We start from the raw sequence: 20,197 nt of genomic DNA on the forward strand, positions 1-20,197 counted from the left end.
GAACCACCTGCAGGACAATCGCGTAAATACACGCGCTCTGATTTTAGAAAGCGGCAAAGGGAGGGAATAGGTTCGGAACTAGGCTCGGAAACTTGTAGCTTTTCTAATAACTCTATGCATAAAATCATCTTAAAGCTATTGCTTTTTGTAGTTCATTCATGTGAGAGAATAAAAAAAAGCAGAATTCGGCCAGCACCAAAGTTATACACTACCAGCTTGTAGTGTACAAAGTCTATAGCATACTATAGACTAAAAAGTTTTTGAGTTTTATAGTCTATAGTCCTATACCCAACTATTTGGTGAAGAATTTATACTTTTTTTTCTGTTTCTGTGTATTTATATAGGCATGTATCTGTTCCATTTCTGAGCTATCAGGTTTCTTTTCCAAAAGAATTTAGAGGGGTTGTATTCTCTTGTTATTTTAAGGGTTGAGAATCTTGATGTGAAAGTTTTTCCATAAAAGGCATCACATTTGGATTTTTTCTCAAAAGAGTTATCTGGGGTTTGTTGGAAATTTGAGAATTTTGATGTTGGAGGGCTTGTTAGCAATATTTTTCCAATAAAAATCCAATCTTGAGGATTTTGGTGCTGTGTTTGAATCATCACATTTGGGGTTTTTTCTCAAACAGAATTATCTGGGGTTTGTTGGAAAATTGAGATTTTGATGTTGGAGGGGTTGGTTTCAAATTTGTTGACAAAAAAAAGGTTTCTTTTTTCACACAAATTTAAGTAAGAATGGCTGCTGATGGTGCATTGTCTTTCTCTGTGGCATCTGTGGTGGAGGATGTTCTTCAGCAACATGGAAACAGATCAAGAAGTCTTGATTTGGATGCCCGTCGAGCTGAGGAAGCAGGTAACTATCTATTGATCCTTTGTGTGCTAATTGCCAATTTGCAGTTTTGTCCATTTTGAGTCTTGCATTTGTGTTGATTGAAGTGTTTGGCAATGGCAGAACCAGAAATTCTAACAAGGAGGTTAAAAGAATGATAGAGTGTCACGACTCGGATTTGAACCTATGACCTAAAGAATATATTGAACTACCTTTATTAGTATACTAGATGTTTTCCTTGTGTCAAGGAGATTCAGCAATTTATAGATAATCATAAGAATTTTTTTTACATGTACGTACAGTGTAATTTTCTGGCAAAGAGATCGTATAGCTACATCCTGTTCAGGGGCGGAGCTGGCCTTCAATATATGGGTTTGACCGAACCTTGTAACTTTGGTCCAAACTCTATATTTATCTTAAGAAATTAGTTTATTGTGTACAAATTATTAATTTAGAATCTACTAACTTAGAAAGGCTAGAATTTCTAACCATAAGCTTCAGTTGGAGATTAATTGTTTCTGGCCTGTTTATGTACTCAGTCAGCTCATTCTTGAATAGATTAAGAGAAGCCTGGATTTGAAACTGATTTACTGTTGCTGATGTTGCAGACCTAAAATAAATAAAAAAGTGTCTAATATTTATCAGTTTAAGCTTTAGATGAAATGGTTCGCATAATCAAGGGCGGAGATAGAAGCCAGCATATGGGTTCGGCTGAACCCAATGGTTTTGTGCAAACAATGTATTTGTGTTAACTATAAAAAAATTCATTAAATATGTACACATATTTAATTTTAGAATCCAGTTATTAGTACTTGGAATTGTCGTTCTAAAATCCACCTATAAAGTTGAAGTCCTAGCTCCGCCTCTGTGCACAATGACATAATTCAGCCGCCTACCCTGTAATGTTCAAAGAGGCATTATTCTGACTACCTTTTTTTCTACTATATGAGGAATGACATCACTTGTACTTATCTTTTATTTGTAGCAACAAGGAGGTATGAAGCTGCAGCCTGGCTGAGAAAGGTGGTTGGCGTTGTGGGAGCAAAAGATTTGCCAGCTGAGCCTTCTGAGGAAGACTTCAGGCTTGGCTTAAGGAGTGGAATAATTCTTTGCAATGTGCTTAATAAAATTCAGCCTGGAGCTGTGCCCAAGGTAAAAACTTCACAATGTCCTCCTGTTTGTTGGAATTGAATTGTTATCTTTTCAACCTTCAAAACATTGACCTTGATCAACAACTGCAGGTTGTTGAAAGTCCGGTTGACTCTGCGCTACTTCCTGATGGAGCAGCCTTGTCTGCATTCCAGTATTTTGAGAACGTCCGTAATTTTTTGGTTGCTGCCCAAGATATGGGGATTCCTTCTTTTGAGGCATCTGATCTTGAACAGGTAAGTGCAGTGCCTTTATGTGAGCCAACATGACCTATTACTCATAGTGTTGCAAGTTCTTTTACCTGTTTCATTAAATTTCAATTCCAATATATCTCATAGAAATCTGAGTACAATGGCTTTGAGTCTTACTGGCACTCAAGGGTTTGGCCTAGTCCTTAACGAAATGGGAGGAGAACCATGAGGTTTGGTTCAAATCCCAGCGGAAGCAAAAAATACAAGATGACATCTTCTCATCTATCTAAACCTTGATGGGTAGAGTTATGTGGTACTTGTGCTGATGAGAGCCTAGGTCCAGAGAGGTAGCAGACTAGCAGGTACCCAGTGAAATAGTCAAGGTGTGCGCAAGTTAGGCCGGACACCACCATAGTGTTGCATCGTCATTCTCACGACTGTGAACTGGATTTGCTGCTTAATATGGAATCACCTTCACTGATAAAGCCGCATTTTTAATGATTATCAGGGCGGAAAATCGTCGAGGGTTGTCAACTGTGTTTTGGGAATTAAAGACTACAGCGAATGGAAGCAGACAGGTGGCACTGGAGTCTGGAAATTTGGTGGAAATGTGAAGTCCACAACATCAACAAAACAATTTGTGCGCAAAAATTCTGAGCCATTCTCTAGTTCTCTGTCAAGGAGTATGTCAATGAATGAGAAATTTACTGAAAGTAACAAAATGGTAGGTAGACTCGGCTTGACTATATGCATTAGCAATATCGTAACCGACACATGATTCATTAATTAAAGCTTCCGTTTTACAGCCCAACTCTTCCTTAAGCAACCTTGTTCGTGCAATTCTGATTGATAAGAAGCCTGAAGAAGTTCCTAATGTAAGTTGGAATGCAGTAAATTTCTTACATTATTCAGATAAAAAAATTTCTTATAGATTGTGTAGCTGCAAAAGAGACTCTAGTCAAAGGCTCAAAGCCTCAATTTTCCTGCTCCTCCTGCATCATTTTAAAGAGAGTTACTTTTGCATATAATGTGTGATGTAGAGAGAAGAACCAAATGATAATGTGAACTTAAAACTTATAAGCAATGGGTAAACTTTTGTCAAGTTATATGTCACTATATTACATTGTATTTGGCTTGTGTTGCCCTTGTTCTAAAATAAAGCAATGTTGTTCTTGCTACAGCTTGTGGAGTCAGTGTTAAATAAGGTTGTTGAGGAGTTCGAGCAGCGCATCGCAAGCCAAATTCAACCGGTAATCTTAAATAAGTTTTACTTCTGAGCTCAATTGATCATTTATTAATAGTTTAATCTCTACTTAGTAGTCTAAATTGCTCTCTCTCTGTGTCTCTCTCTCCCCCCTTTATTTCAGTGGCTGTACTTGTACATGCATATTTTTGTTGGATTCTGTAATTTGATGCCTTTCAACTATATCTCGTGTTCTACCAAAATAGAACATAGAATGGCGTCTCCACTTTCTTGAATTTATTTGTACCCTTTATCTTCTTCTCTGACGCCGCATTTGGACATCCTTCGATCAGAACAAAGCAACTCCAAAGGACTCAACCATTTCCTGTGGTAACAGATTCCTTCAGAAACATACTTCTGCCGGCACAAAGGTAACGCCTCTAACTTTTATTAATCACTAGTTCATCAATCATAAAGGCATAATTTCATGTAAATTAGGGGATCACTCATACTTGTTCGCTTTCTCTTTCTCAATTAGCTTGACCAAAGAAATGTTGCACTAGTGAAAGAAGAGAATCGCATCATTGATGAGGAACTTAAAAGAAGATATGTGAAGCAGAACACAATTGTTGACCAACAGGAAAGAGACGTCAAGGTAAGAAGTTAAGCTTGACCAAGAATGATCAGACTCTCCGATATGGAACTTTTCAAAACCTATATTTTGCGATCAATAATGTTCCACTGCAGGACCTGAAACAAACTCTTTTGACTACAAAAGCGGGTATGCAGTTCATGCAAATGAAGTTTCATGAGGAAATGCAAAATATTGGTAGGATTAATGCACCTAACAAATTATTGCTCCTTTTTTTCCTTTCTTTTATGTGGAAATTACTTCAGATGAGGTTTTCTCCACCTGATAAAACCCCTGCATTATAGGCATGCACATACATGGCCTAGCACATGCAGCTTCCGGTTATCATAGAGTTCTTGAAGAAAATCGCAGGCTTTACAATCAAGTCCAGGACCTTAAAGGTATCTTTCTTATGAAGTTCCTCTGAGTCTGTCTTCATCACCTATCCGAGTTTTGAATGAGACGATCATTTCTTTGTGCTTGATTCAGGAAGCATAAGAGTTTACTGTCGAGTAAGACCATTTTTGCCCGGGCAAGCAAGTTATATTAGTAATGTGGATCATATAGAAGATGGTAGCATTACAATAAGTGTTCCGTCAAAGAGCGGGAAAGGACGCAAGTCTTTCAATTTCAATAAAGTATTTGGACCGTCCGCAACTCAAGGTTGGTTAGACCATTCTTAAAATTGGCATGTATACTTTGATTTTAGCATCTCTTAGCTCTCTTCATGGCTTATTTTCTTCTCTACTTTTGGGTGTTCACCTTTTATTTTTCTCTATTTCTTTTTTGTGTGTGGCAGGAGAGGTGTTTTCAGACACTCAACAACTGATTAGATCAGTTTTGGATGGGTACAATGTGTGCATTTTTGCTTATGGTCAAACTGGATCAGGAAAAACCTTCACAATGGTTAGACAAAATGAAATTCATTTATACAACTATATTAATATTTCCCCTCTTTTATGTGCTAAGTTGTATATTTATATTCAGACGGGGCCTAAGGATCTTACCGAACAAAGCCGAGGGGTAAACTACAGGGCACTAGGCGATTTATTCCTTCTTGCAGATCAAAGAAAGGACACCTTCTTATATGAAGTGTCTGTACAAATGATTGAGATATATAACGAGCAAGTTAGGGATCTCCTTGTTTCTGATGGTGTGCACAAAAGATATCCTTCAAAGTTTCTTTGACTTAAATTCTTATGATCTTTGAAGCTATTCCCAACTTGACTATTGTAATATTTAAACTCAAGGACATTCTTATATTGAGTCACAAATATAGAAATTTTTCAATGTCTATGCCAAACACCGGTCCATAGGTGTGAAACTACAGTGAATGAAGGTGTTAAAAGGGGACGACGTAGACCTAAAATCACATGGAAAGAGGTTGTTTCAAAAGACCTATAAATCCTTGGAATCAATGCAGACTTAGCTAAAGATAGTGTCAATGGAAGAAAAAGATCCATATAGGTGTTAGTTACTAGTTAGAAATAGGGTTTAAATATTACTACTATTCTTATTATTACTATTATCTCTATATAAATATTTAACTTATTTTCACTACTATTATTTTGTTTTGCCGTGATATGAGTTGAGCTTAAAGAAAAAAGTGAGGATTTATATTGCCGACCCCAACTTTCTTTGGGACTAAGGCAAAGTTGTTGTTGTTGTACTCACGCTCAAGCCCATGTTCATGCTTAAAAACTTTCTGTCTTCCTTGACTTATTATTACACTAGAAATTCGTAATGCTTCTCAAGGACTAACGGTACCTGATGCAAGCCTGGTTCGTGTAACTTCAACTTCTGATGTCATTCATTTAATGAATCTTGGACAAAGGAATCGTGCAGTGGGTGCAACAGCACTCAATGACCGCAGTAGTCGTTCTCACAGGTATGAATGGATATACCAACTTTCCTTGTTTACTTTCTAATGCTTTATAAAATTTTCAGTGGAAATGATAACTTTTGTGTTGTTTTGGATCTGCAGTTGCCTAACAGTTCATGTCCAAGGAAGAGACTTGACTTCTGGAGCTATTCTTCGTGGTTGTATGCATTTGGTTGATCTTGCTGGAAGTGAAAGAGTAGACAAATCTGAAGTAACGGGAGATAGACTTAAAGAGGCACAACACATTAACAAGTCTCTCTCAGCTTTAGGTGATGTAATCGCTGCCCTAGCACAAAAGAATGCGCATGTTCCATATCATAACAGCAAACTTACACAACTACTCCAAGACTCACTTGGTAAGAGCAGATGTTAACGGATCAAGCTTGTATCTTCTGAGATTCTCTTATTTCTGTTAAGTAATATATGGTTTTGGGATGTGATTCTGTTTTAGGTGGACAAGCTAAAACATTGATGTTTGTTCACATAAGTCCTGAACCAGATGCCATAGGAGAAACAATTAGCACCCTTAAGTTTGCGGAACGTGTTTCTTCCGTTGAACTCGGTGCTGCCCGAGTAAATAAAGATACCACGGATGTCAAAGAGCTCAAAGAACAGGTATAACATTTTGCTCCCCGTTTCCTTCTTTCTTATTAAAGCACGAGTTCTTAGTATATGTATATATGCTCAATTATTAGTACTCTTTTATCAGATTGCTACTCTTAAAGCTGCCTTGGCAAGAAAAGAAACGGAACCGGTCTCCACACATCATAAGGTAACAAGCAGTCCATATGGCTTGCAGTCATCACCTTTTCAATCTAATCCACAGGGGAGAGAAATGTTGCCCGATTCAAACATTCAAAGGAGACCAATGGAGGATGTAGGCAACAGAGAGGTAAAATCTCTATGACTTAGTTGATTTCAGTCATTAAGAGACCAAAATGCAGACGCCTTCCTGTTTAGCAAATGAATATTTTACTGAAGTCTAGTACGCTACAAATATTTAGTGGTGTTTTCGCTGAAAAGTTAAATAAATACTCCAGAAGGGGAGCCTTGGAACAACGATGAAGTTATCTCCGTGTGACTTATAGGTAACTGCTTCGAGCCGTGGAAGCAGCCACTAATGCTCGCATTAGGTTAGGCTGTCTACATCACAACCCCCTTCCCCGGATCTCGCGTGAATGCGGGATGCTTTGTGTACCAGGCTGCCATTTAGTTAAATAAATACTCTGTCTGTCATTGGTTCGAGCTGTGGAAGTAGACACTAATGCTCGCATTAATTTAGGTTATCTACATCACACCCCTTGGGGTGTGTCCCTTCTCCGAATCTTGCATGAACGCGGGATGCCTTTTGCACCAAGCTGCCCTTTAGTTAAATAAATACTCCCTCTGTTCCTGTTTATGTGAACCTTTTGCTTTGGAGAGTTAATTTGACTAATTTTGAAGCTAAATTGGATTAGATTAATTCAATATTTTGAAGTTAAATTTCAATATTCAAAAACTATATGGAAAGTACTATAAGGTGCAATTCTTCCGGTGCCAATATGATGAAAAAATGCATTCAAAATGTTGGTGAAGTTTACATAGTTTGCATATCGTTTTAAAAGGTTCACATAAACTGAGACGGAACTATATGGAAAGTACTATAAGGTGCAATTCTTCCGGTGCCAATATGATGAAAAAATGCATTCAAAATGTTGGTGAAGTTTACATAGTTTGCATATCGTTTTAAAAGGTTCACATAAACTGAGACGGAGGGAGTAGTAAACATGGAAACACAAGGAAATAGCACTGTAGCACAACATGAAAATTGGTTTATATAAAAAAAAAAGCACAAGATACCGTTACTAAAGATTCTTATAAGCTTCCACCTTGATACATGCAGTTATCATCGTGTTTGACATTTTATAATTTGCTTTAATTTACAGGTCTCTAGTAATTCTGCATTCAGACAAAAGAGGCAAAGTTTTGATCTTGATGAGTTACTCGGAAATTCCCCTCCCTGGCCACCCGTTAGCAGTCCTTGTGAAAACTTTGTAGAAGATGACAGAGACATGAGCTCAGGCGAGTGGGTAGACAAGGTCATGGTGAACAAGCAGGACGCTGCACGTGGAGTTGGAAACCTGTTTGGATGGGAATCTGAAAAAGGCAACGTGTCCGACGTACTTTATGAGAAATATCTTTCAGATTCATCTAAAGTATACCAAGAAAAATCAAGTAATCTTTTCCAAATGAGCAACCACTTTGACATCACTACTGCCGAGGATTTAGATGAGTTTGATGCCACTACGAGTGATTCGTCCGAGCCAGATTTGCTTTGGCAATTCAATAATACAAAACTTAACAGTTTCCCCAATGGGAATGGGTCAAAGATACAGAAACCAAATACTAAGCCAGCAAAGAGCCCAGAATCAAGGTTAGTCCTAGTCTTTTACACTTGGCGGTTTATTTAGTATCTCAATAGTAACATGCTTGTTAATAGAAAAGAAGGTGTAATAGCACTATCTTAATGAGTTCAACTTCTATACACTGAGAGCATAAACGAATTTTTACACTATCAAGTGACCTGAATGATAATTACAGGTAACTATCCATTAAAGATGGGATTAGTAACGAGGAAAATAAAGCTGATTACCTGTACAACAAGTTAATATACATTGGTAGTGTAAAAGTGTATGCAAGTTAAATCCCTTTCCCGATAACCATTCGTTCACTGCGTACCGTAGGAATATGGTTCATAAAGTCGGGCCTTCAATATCACGACAGACGAATGGAGGAGTCGGCCACAATCAGAGGAATGGCAGGCAGGCCATGCCAACTGAAATGAAGCGTAAAGCCGGAAGCAGGAAATAGGGGAAGAGTTTCCAATTCTTTTATTATCATTTTTTAATTTTTTGAGTCAATAGTGTGGGAGAGTGAATGAGAGTGGTGGGGGTGGTTGGAGTGAATGAGAGAATGGTATTGCATTAGTTTTTGTTACACACAGTTTCTTCATCCTATTTGATTGTTCCCATCAAAGTTTGTATCTTTACATGAATGAGGCAACAATTCCAGTTGCTTGTAATTTTTGTATCATTGGATTTGTAAGAGTTGTAGTTCTTGTTGGATAGTGTGATAGGTAGCAGAGCGTAAAGATTCTCAAACAATAGTTCCATTTAATAATTTTGTGGCACTTTGAGGATTTGACTTTGTAAATTTTGCACATATATAATTAAAGAGTGAGCATTGAGAATGTTTCTTCTATATGTTCTACATGTATTTGTTTTTGTCGTCTTCCCGATATCCAAATGCTGTCATCTTTTTTTCTTTTTACTGCCTAGTGCCTTCATATAGCATACTCTTGAAGGAGAGCCTTGGAGCAACGGTAAAATCAACTTTCGTGTGACTTATAGGTCTTGGGTTCGAGCCGTGAAATCAACCTCTGATGCTTGTATCAGGGTAGACTACCTACATCATGCCTCTTGGGGTGCGATCCTTCTCTGGATGCGGATGCTTCGTGTATCGGCTGCCCTTATACTCTTGGCCATGGGCGAAGCCAGGGTGCAGAAGGGGTTCACCCATCACTGAAAAATTACACTATATGTTAGTAGGCCAAAATTAATTTTCATGTATATATAGTAGATGTTTAATTTTCTTAACTTTTTCATATGTTACCTCTTTATATTTGAACCCCAGGTTAAATTCTGGCTCCGCCACTACAGTCCCGCCAGGAGAAGATGGAACTCCGTGAATACAGGCAGGGACCAAGAATTGCACTTTTGCCAAAAGGAAAAGAGCACAAGTGAAGTACTTGTCTTTACTCTTATACTCTCTCCGTTTTAATTTAGATGATGTAATTTGACTTGGTACAAAGTTTAAGAAACAAAAAGAAAACTTTTGAAATATGTGGTCCTAAAAATTTGAGGGGCAAAAGCTTTATGAGATTATGATACTTTATGGCTATAAAAGTTCCTTATTAAAGGTAAAGTGGGTAAAATAAAAAGTTTAACTTAAATTATTTCTAAATATAAAAATATGCCATTCTTTTTTCAACATATGAAGCAATAAGCACAAGCAAATTTATATGATTGGTGTCAAACAAATTCAAGAAGCACAAGCACACCAGATTCAATATTTCAAAAGAAGAAAAGAACCTTCCATTACACATAGATATCTGGACCTTTTGGCTATAACATTCTTGGGAGCTTTGCACAAAATAGAGGATTGGATTCACTGTTTATTTTTTTGTGGTATAAATTAATCACACACACACACACACACACACACACACACACACACACATATATATATATATATATATATATATATATATATATATATATATATATATATATATATATATATTCGCTAACGTAATTTGATTTAGATTTGCAGTCCACCCACTTATCGTTATTAACTTCTATGAAGATCGAACACCTTAGCGAGATTTCGCCATTGTTTGCAAAGCCCAAGTATGTCACGGAGAGTAGGTATATTGCCACAATGGTTTCATTCAAACTTGGCCTCAACTGGCAAGTATGCCCTCCAATTTTGAGTGTGCACAAGTAGACACCTCAACTTGTTTCCGCTTTGGCAGTTTAACACTCCAATTTACAAAATAATTATCTAGACACCTCCAAAATTTATGTGTCACGTCAGTATTTGTGTTTACGTATTCAACTTTATACAAGTTGAGGTGCACACTCAAAGTTGAAGGGCATACTTACCAAGTGAGACCAAGTTTGAGGGCATGTTTATGTATTGATATATTGCCACAATGGTTTCTTCCAATTCGATAACTATTGAGAAAACCTAGTTAAGGGTTCACTTATCATAAGTTAACACACATTAATCAGGGGCGGATTTAGGGGCGAAAGGGGTTTACCCGAACCCCTTTAAGCCAAAAAATTACACTATATATATAAGACAAAATTTGTTTTTTTTACCTCTATGTACGAATGGCAAACGGGCGGGTCGAGTCGTATATGGTTCGGGTAGAAAACAGGTAATGAAAAAGGATCAACTATCTGACCAGACCCACATTTAATACGTATAAAAAAGGGTTAACCGACGGATAATATGAGTTACCCATATTATCCATGACTTCTTGTATATGATCACTTTTGGGAGAATTTTTAGTCTCCTAACTTGAGGAACCCCCAATTTGAAGCTTTACAAATGTAAAAGTTAGACTCATTGGTTATCCATTTTCTAAATGGATAATATGGTTCTTATCCATATTTGACCCGTTTTTAAAAAGTTCATTATCCAACCCATTTTTAGTGGATAATATGGGTGGTTAACTGTTTTCTTTGAACCATTTTGCCACCTCTACGGCTCTATATATTATATTTTGAATCCATTTGACATAATCCAAACGTATAGCTTAATGGTCAAGAGGATTCAAAATCTTTGTAAGGTCATTTGTTTAAATTGCACTAACTACAATCTTTATTAACTTTTTTTTTTGAACCCCTTAACGAAAATTCTACCTCCGCCACTGACATTAATACCCTGACATAATGGATCAAAGAGGATGAACATATAGTAAAAAATATCGAGATAAAATTTTAGATTAAGTAAAAAATAGAAATGAATAGATAGAGAACGTAGACATAATATGAAAGGACAATCAAAATTGAAATACCCATATATACCGTTGTTGTAATCAAAGTTTAAACTTGAGAGACCAATTTCTACTTTTCAAGAAGCAGAAAGTTGCGATGAGTAGGGGCGGAGCTAACATACAAATTACGAGTCGATAGAACTTAATAATTTTGGTCCAAATCCTGAATTCGCCTTTGCTAATACGATCCAACTCTCCAATTTTTGGTCAATGACCCTACTTTAAGTTTTATTAATTTTTCCAATTTACAATTCAAGCAAAGAGCAACATGGCTCCAAGGCTTTCGGTTTACATGTTAATTTTTCCTATTCCTTTAAGCATGTAACCTCGGTCACTACACTAGTACAAAATATTTTTTTTTAATAATTATGGTGTCCAGAATAATTAGTATAACATAATCAATTAGATTTTAAGTGGAAGGGAAAAGTGATACACAAATAGTTTTCCCTCTGTCCTATTTTATCTGATAATGTTGCATTAATACGAAGTTTAAGATATTAATGTAATTCATACTTATATATTAGTGTTAATTAGTGAAAGAACATATTATACTAATACTTGAAAGATTGAGAGGAAGCTAAGTGTCAAATGAATACATTTTTATAAAAATTATAAGTGAATTTTCCTTATTGAAAATTTTGAAGTCCTATAACATATACTATTAGTGAATTAATATCAAATATTTCATATAAACTAAAGGAAAAATACATAATTATCTCCTAAACCTATGGCCAAAGTTCCAACTATACACTTTTTCTTTACGAAAATTCTATTACCCCATAAACTATTCTAAAATGGAATAAATATCTCCTTGAAATGTCATAACCAGATGTTTCATGGGAGGTGAAACACACTCGCCTGCCATATGTATATTTTGTCACTCTTTTTTTCTCTCTCTCTCATTATGTTCCTTATTTTGATCTATTATTCTATTCTTTCAAGACTAGTTGCAGCATGACATCAATGAAGTCCAAAATTTTAATTCTTTGATATCGATTTCGGTCAGAAAATAATATTCACGTAATGATAATTTCTTTGGTCGTTGTTGCTACTGAATTTTTAAGAAAAGTATTGTATATTTTCGAAAAGAAAGGAAAAAAATGTTTGTTTAAGTTACTGTCATGATTAGTTAACTGTAATATCCAATAAAAAGATGACACGTGTACATATAATCAAATTTAAATTTATTTTCTTGTTAATGGAAAAATAAGAAAAAACCCATAAAAGTTTGAGAAAAAAATATCAATCTAAAATTTAAAAATAAATTTTCAAATGAATGGTGTTGTAAATGGAGCTCAATGCCTGTTAATGGTGATTGTCAGGAAGAAGAAAAAAAAGTGTAAAAGACAAAATATTAAGAAAAAGACCAGTAAGTAAATTTTTGGGCTTCTCACTCTCTTTGAGAGAATGAAACACACACTTTGTTACGTCAACATTTAAGGTGGCAATAATTTCACTTTCTAATAGTTCAGGAGTGTAATAGTATTTCGAAAAAAAAAGTATATTTCACTTTTTAATAGTTCAGGAGTGTAATAGTATCTCGATATATATATATATATAGTTAGAACTTCGATTATATATTGAGGGGTAGTTATGCATTTTCCCTAAACCGAATAAAACAAAACAAGTGGACTACATGTACATCAAAAGATTGCTTTGACCGAGTAAACTAATTCTATTTTCTCCTTTTCAAGCTAAATAAGACCTTTATTCAATTTCCACGTTTATGATTCTTGCAATAAATTATCCAAGTCTACACACCACTGACTTCACGACTTGCCAATCACACATGCATGCAATTGTAAGTCTATTATCTTTTGGGGTCGGGATTTTAACTTTATGAATTTTGAACTTATAAAAAGACGAATTCAAATGTTAATTTGATTTTAAATTTAATATGTGTACGTATTTAATAAATCTCTTAATACTAATACACTGTTTGAGCTAAAGTTACTAATTCCCGTATCTAAATTGCTTATTAGACAGTTCTTCCAACTGTTTAATCATTAATTATACTTAGAGAGAGAACCACAACTTTTAAATAAATATCATATAATTCATGTTAGAATTGACGTCTTTCTGTATAGCTTAACTTAAGCGACCCTAATTAATGCAGTATTGACTTCATATATATACATACATATATTCTATACGGATTATGAAAAACAATATGATTAATGATATGAGTTGAGTTTAAAGAAAGAAGTCAGAATTTCTATAGTCAATTTTAACTTGTTCGAGACTGAGACGTAGTTATTGCTGTTGTATGAAAAAACAAGACGAAGATGGGAGTCGTGGTAATAAATATGGATGATGAATTAATTTCTGGTGTCATATCTTTGTGTAGAATTTGCCATGAACAAGAATTTGAAAGCTTAAAGAGCTTAGAAACTCCTTGTGCATGCTCTGGAACTGTCAAGGTAATTGCTTCTACTCGCTAATCATGTCTTTTGTTTAATTACCAAATTTAATCTGTAATTAACTTGTTTTTTTTCCTGAGGTTTCTTTGAATATTTCTGTAAATGATCACATATTTCTAATATGGACTTTTACTTTGATCAGTTCGCGCACAGAGATTGTATACAAAGATGGTGTAATGAAAAGGGAAATACAACTTGTGAAATTTGTTTACAGGTGCAAAAGTAATTTCTTCATTTTTATTAATATTCCAAAGTTTTTTCTTTCTTTTTTTATTTTTTTGCTTAGCCATTCGATATTCAACTCATTGATCTGACTAATTAGCTAGCATTTGGACAGAGATTTGGTTGAAACTTGAAAAACGAGTTTTTGAAGTTGTGTTTAGACATGCATTTTATTTGAAAAAATATTAAAATTTTGTGTGGAACGAAAATTTTACCCAAAAATTGTTCTAAAACAGGCAGTTTTTGGGAACTTGATTTTTTTTTTCTTCAAAAATTGATCAAAACAAGCCGCCAAATTTGTGGCCAAACAGGTCCTTAGATTCGCATCGTGCATAGAGAAAACACTTATTGTCAAAAATTCTTTTTAGGAATCGAACTCGACACCTCTGATTAATTACGTTACATCCCTTAGTGGCTACACAATACGTATTTTCTTCTCGTAATTCCAATTCTTGTTTCCTCCCCTGATTTTTTTTCAAATTGTATAATCTAATATTATTAGAGGCCAAAAGTACTTTATTGATGAAATATTTAATGATGCAGAAATTTGAACCTGGATTCTACGTTCCATCCCCTAAGAAGGTCCACTTGGTTGATAACACAGCAGTGACAATTAGGTATTATCCCCTCACAATATTAAAGAAAAGAGAAGTAAGTAAGAATAGAGGCGGAATCACGATTTAAACTTTATGATTTTTTTTTGGTTCTCACTCAGTCTTCAGTATCCGTATTGGAGTTATAATATATCCGAATTCGCGCCACATAGAGCCCCATTCGGGAGAGCACATCCTACCAAGGATTTTTCCATACTCAGGGCTCAAACCCGAGATCTCTGGTCAAGGAAAGAGCAGTCACATCCGTTGCACCACATCCTTTGGTGGTTATGGGTTGTTAATTCTATCTGCATTCAAACCTTGAGACATGTCTCAATATTTTTTTCATAAAAAACCATTACCTAATTAGATTCAAAATTTAATCACTAAACATCTGATGTTGCTATCATAAGAATATAAAACAAATAAAGTTCAAATCCTGACTCCGAATTTGTAGTATGTTAGGTGCAAGCTAATTTTTTTAAGAAAAAGAAAACAAAAAGTATAAACTATTACTAATTAATTACAGAGGAAGCCTGGAAGTTGTAAGAAGATCAGAAGCAGAACCAGAATCATCAGCAGAAGAAGAAGAAATCTTGGAAAGTCAATGCTCACAAACTAGGGATAGAAACTACTCTTATTGTCGAACTGCCCTTCTCATTGTAAGCACTTATTCTCTCACTCTTTTACCTATTTCATTGCTAATTCAGAGGCGGACCAAAGATTTTTAAATTAGCTGATTTGCTTATTAGAAATTATTATATATAAAAAGCGGGAGCGTGAGGCCAGCCGATTTACCTTCTATGAGGCAAGGTGTAAGACCCGAAGCATGGGACATAAGCCCCATACATATATAACGCGAGTCAAAGATAGTAGATGCTTATGCGTCTGTTACGTATATTCTATTGTAATTTTCTCAAAGGTGTGAATGGGAAATGGAAGAGGCACATTTTGGATTACACCTCTCCATCTCACCTTTCCTTTGTCTATAAATTTAGAGGCTTGACCTCATTTTTCAGACATGGAAAATCTGAAAACTCCTTCCCTCCTTTCTACGTTGTTGTATTATTTTCCAAATAAATATAATTGTCAAGTGTGATTTGCTCCGTTTGTTGAGTTCGCCGAAGTTCTGTAATTTGTAGTGCCGCTATCACAGAATAGTTATTCCGTTCTATCTTGGGAGGAATTAATCCATAACCTTAGACAACAGTGAAGGAATTAAAATCTTTAAGGATACACAAGCAACTTGTGGGCTCAGAATTATTTTATGTCTGATTTATTGAATTAACGTTTTTTCCTTCTGTGATTTTCTTATTTTGAATACAGTTTCTAACGCATTCTATGTATCAATCCATGTGCTAACTCTATGTTGATAATCAAAAATTGGCAGTTCACAATTGTACTTCTGATGAGACATGTGTTAATGGTGCTCAATGGAGGGGCAAAAGATTATCCCTTTACACTTCCTACTGTAAGTGTTAATTAAACAAATCCAACAGTTTATGTCCTATGGTACTTAATTTCCCTAACTATATGACTTTCCTTAAATGCTTCCCAATCAATATCAGATCCTCTAAAAATATACTTTCTTGAAGGATTTGACACGCACCCTATGCTATAATTGAAGAGTCTGAGCGACATAAACTATTATTAGTGCTTAACAACTTTATTGGTTCTTGCATTTGTAGTTGATTCTTATAAAAGCTAGTGGGATAATCTTGCCAATGTACATTATAATCATGATGATCACAACAATTCAGAACACCAACAAGGGTTGTGGTAGAGTGGTAAGTATTCTTTTATCCTTATTCAAAGGTCTGAATTCAAGCTTTGAATATAAATTCACCTTCATTAGGAAGCATTTTACCCCTAATGTAGAATTTATCTTATACGATTATACGAACAAATTTAATCGAGCCACAATTTAATGCTACTAGTACTGTAAGACAGTCTAAAATTTTAACTTGTTTTCTTTATTCAGGATGCAGAAAACATTCTATCGAACTCGGACGAAGACAACTAAAAAGATGATCGAGCATCTAATTTCATAACTTCTCTAAATTGTAAATTTTATTCAAGATTTATATAATACCCATTCGTCCCGACGACTTACCCTATACCCGGTGTATATACCAAATTATGCAAAGTAATCATAGCAGTTAAAAATTAAAGTGAAAATACATATTACTTTCATAATAACGTGTTGAAAGGAATATATGCGAGATACTTGTTTTGCATTCATTGGTTTAATACATTGGATAAATTTGTACACGTCCATCGGATTTTATTACACGTGTAAGAGTTTTATGCTTGAAATTAAACACTATCTTTGGGCTGCAAAGCCTAGGTAATTGTGTGTCTCACACAACTGACATTAGTTGTGTGGGACTTCTTTTTGTCTTACAAATTGTGGACCTCAATCTTACACTTCTGGGTCCACAAAAATCCAGGTCCACAAAACTATATGACAAAAAAGATATCTCATACAACTAGTGTAAGTTTTATGAGACACAAAATAAAATTTTGCGTCATTGTTGGATTTTTAGTTAAAATTGAGGTGAATGGGAAATGGAGGAAAAAATAAAAATTTGATTGTCCCTCCTTTACAAAGGAATATTCTCTCATGTTGGAAGAGGAAAGCTCATTTGTTGAGTATATATATGATTACACTTCTTCTACTTCTTAAAGAGTTGAGAAGAAGGCAAGCCTCGTCTTCGGCTTCGATCAAATGATTTGAATGATTGATTAATTTTTTGGACCAAATTTATTTGTTAAATAGTTAAATTAAATTAATATTCTAATCCACATCGATAGTTTACTTAATGGTAATTTAAATTTCCTCTAGTTTGAGTTTTCCTTTTTTTTTTTTGCGTAAATAGCTATTTACGTAATAGCCGTTTTAAATACCAGGTCATTCCCTCATATTTTCCTTACGAAAATTCTAAAATCTCTTCTTTCTTTCTTTTCTGTATTGTTTTCTTACAAAACAAACGAAGTAAGTGTGATTGATACCGCTATTTGTGTTTTGCTGAAATACTGGGGTTTGAAGTACCGCTACACCAGTGTGTAATCCGTTAGATCCTGGGAGGAAATAATCCTAAACATCGGGTACTAGGAGGAGATTAAGTTCCTTAAGAAAACACTATAAATTCAGTGGGATATTAATCATCAAAAACAAGGAATTGAAACGCATAAAAGAGACACGTAACAAATCATCGTGCTTCGTATTCGTCGTCCTCGACATTTCCACTCAAGGTAACTTTCACTTTAGGTGGCTTCACTATACCACAAGCAGGGGCGAATTTATGTGTAAGGGAAGGGGAAGCACACCACCTGCAAATTTTGGCTGAAACTATGCAATAGTATATATACATGCATTTATATATAGAACAAATGTTAAAAATACTTTAAGTGGCACCCTCATCAACAAAAAGTCTCAAGGTGACACTGGTTGGTGAACCTCTTCACGATCCAACCATCTACAGGCGACTCTTGGGCAAACTCAATTTTTTAACCCACACTCGTTGTAAGCACGTAATTTTTGACCCGCACAAATTTTAAAGTTAGTTTTAGTATTTTAATATTTTTAAAATATTTACTTGACTTTATTTTAATATAATTTTAATCTTTTTACTTTTAGTCCTAAGAAAAAAAAACATAAATAGTTTTATTTATCGTGTTTATCACTTTTCTATATTTTTTTCTTTAGTTTAAGATCAACTCGTATATTTTTATTCATGGTGTATTAATTTTATCATGACTTTAGCCTATTTTCTTTGATTTTTACTTTATTGATATAACATTTAAAAATACAAAAGAAAAGGGTAGTTTCATTTTTAAATTTTATTTATATACTTAACTAAGTTTAATTAATATTTTGGTAAGATTTTTGAGTTTGTCTTTGTCCAACAAGAAAATTTGTAGGCCCAAAGGGTAGTTTAATTTAATTATTTTTAGCCTATTCTTCCCAACCCATTAGCCCATTTATGTGAAAGATGTAATCCTAGCCATCTATTTCCTTCTAATCCAATGGTCATCATCTCTTCTCACCTTCATATAAAATACCAATTATAGAAACCCTAACCCAGGTTTTCAACTCCTAGTCTTGAAAAAGGGACCAGCCGCAAGCCCACCCTCCATCGTCGGGCCACCAGTGATAACCTCACTCCAAACGCCCACCACACCACCACACCAACGAACCTAATCTCCACAACCCCGTCGCCGCCGCCCGTAACAAAAACCAAACGGACCAGCGAGAAATAGAAAAAAGCAGAAAAGTTTTGGATTTTTGCTTTCTCAAAATGGAGTTTACGTGAAGTGTTCGAGTTCGAAGCTGGATTTGCCGTCCGAGGTTCGAGTGTTACGGCCTGCTGTTCTAGTCCATATTTGGAATACGTTCGAGGTGCTAATGTTCAATTTTATTCCCAGTTCATTTCTGAAAGTTTGCTGCTCTTTGAACTCACATGGAGGTCTCTCATCAATTTAAATTTTGATCCCTGCTTTGGGCTCCACCTGAGGTCGCGTTCTTACTCTGTTCTCTACTTAATCTAGCTTACGTGCATGATTTATGCCTGTTCGCGCTTCGTGCATTAACTATTGTGCTATGACTGATTTTTATTTTTATTTTTATTTTTTTAAAATCTGTTTGAATTAAATTTTCAAATATGGACATTGTTGAATTCCTGTTTTTGTGTATATGTGTTGATGCATAAGAAAGAAATAATCTCAATGAACCAGTAAATGATTTCAAACAGAATGATAAAGGAATGGACATTAACTGGGTCGCAGGAGTGGTATTGGACAGGATAAGAATCTAGTTAATTGGGGTTTAAATGGGCTTGAGCTTTGGTCACAGTTTACACGTGTGAACTGGATTTAATATAAATTTCACTTAATATCATTTTATTTTTAATCGCTAGGAGTATGCTTAGGCCGCTATAATTTGGGTAGGCAAGCCTTAAGATTTTTGTTGGTTTCGCGGCGAGAGGTCGATCCTTTAGTTGAATATATCCGGGGAATGCCCCGAGAAATTTATATATATTTTTATCCGGGGTATGCCTCGAAGTATTTGTGTTTGAAGGCCAGCGATGGAACACTTTGAGGAAGCATAGAATAGTATTTTTATTTTTATTTTGTTAGGTGGGGACGACCTCGAGCCTCTTTTGATCGCTTGTTTCTTTTTTATGTGTTTTTTTACCTCAATCTGAATATTCTTTAAAGCCAACTTGATCATGTACGCAAATGTACTAGCTACGGGACTCGGGGAATGCCTAACACCTTCTCCCCGAGTCAAATGAATCCCCTTACCCTAACCTATGGTGCAGACTTAGTTTTGAAGTCCAAGTGTTTTAAAGGAAAAATTATTTTTTTTAAAAAAAATGGTGACCTGGCACACCGAAATCAAAGTCAGGTGGCTACTCTGAGTTATTTCCTTTTAAACACAATTTTGTCACTTTTTAATTAAAAACCCTTTTGAGCTTTACTAAATCTTTTTA

General features: G+C 35.1%; 1 protein-coding gene and 2 long non-coding RNA genes across 3 annotated transcripts; all 3 read left to right on the forward strand.

The window, feature by feature from the left end:
- The first annotated feature begins 145 nt into the window (after positions 1-145).
- On the forward strand, positions 146-8,786 carry LOC142179335 (kinesin-like protein KIN-14I). The gene is made up of 19 exons (XM_075249035.1): positions 146-853; positions 1,815-1,981; positions 2,071-2,214; positions 2,678-2,893; positions 2,976-3,044; positions 3,351-3,419; positions 3,706-3,783; positions 3,891-4,007; positions 4,100-4,181; positions 4,289-4,384; positions 4,473-4,646; positions 4,783-4,889; positions 4,971-5,149; positions 5,713-5,871; positions 5,968-6,221; positions 6,317-6,480; positions 6,575-6,757; positions 7,791-8,278; positions 8,589-8,786. Exons 1-19 carry the CDS (start codon positions 736-738, stop codon positions 8,713-8,715), a joined length of 2,991 nt encoding a protein of 996 aa, XP_075105136.1. The 5' UTR covers positions 146-735; the 3' UTR covers positions 8,716-8,786.
- Positions 8,787-13,707: 4,921 nt separating this feature from the next.
- Positions 13,708-14,778, forward strand: LOC142174694 (uncharacterized). The gene is made up of 3 exons (XR_012703727.1): positions 13,708-13,887; positions 14,030-14,101; positions 14,653-14,778. It is a non-coding gene; the product is annotated as an uncharacterized LOC142174694 (long non-coding RNA).
- A 451-nt stretch (positions 14,779-15,229) lies between these two features.
- LOC142174695 (uncharacterized) lies at positions 15,230-16,857 on the forward strand. The gene is made up of 4 exons (XR_012703728.1): positions 15,230-15,364; positions 16,093-16,173; positions 16,391-16,489; positions 16,684-16,857. It is a non-coding gene; the product is annotated as an uncharacterized LOC142174695 (long non-coding RNA).
- Positions 16,858-20,197: the final 3,340 nt, after the last annotated feature.

This window comes from Nicotiana tabacum, chromosome 3 (assembly GCF_000715075.1).
Source record: "Nicotiana tabacum cultivar K326 chromosome 3, ASM71507v2, whole genome shotgun sequence".
Lineage (NCBI taxonomy): Eukaryota > Viridiplantae > Streptophyta > Magnoliopsida > Solanales > Solanaceae > Nicotiana > Nicotiana tabacum.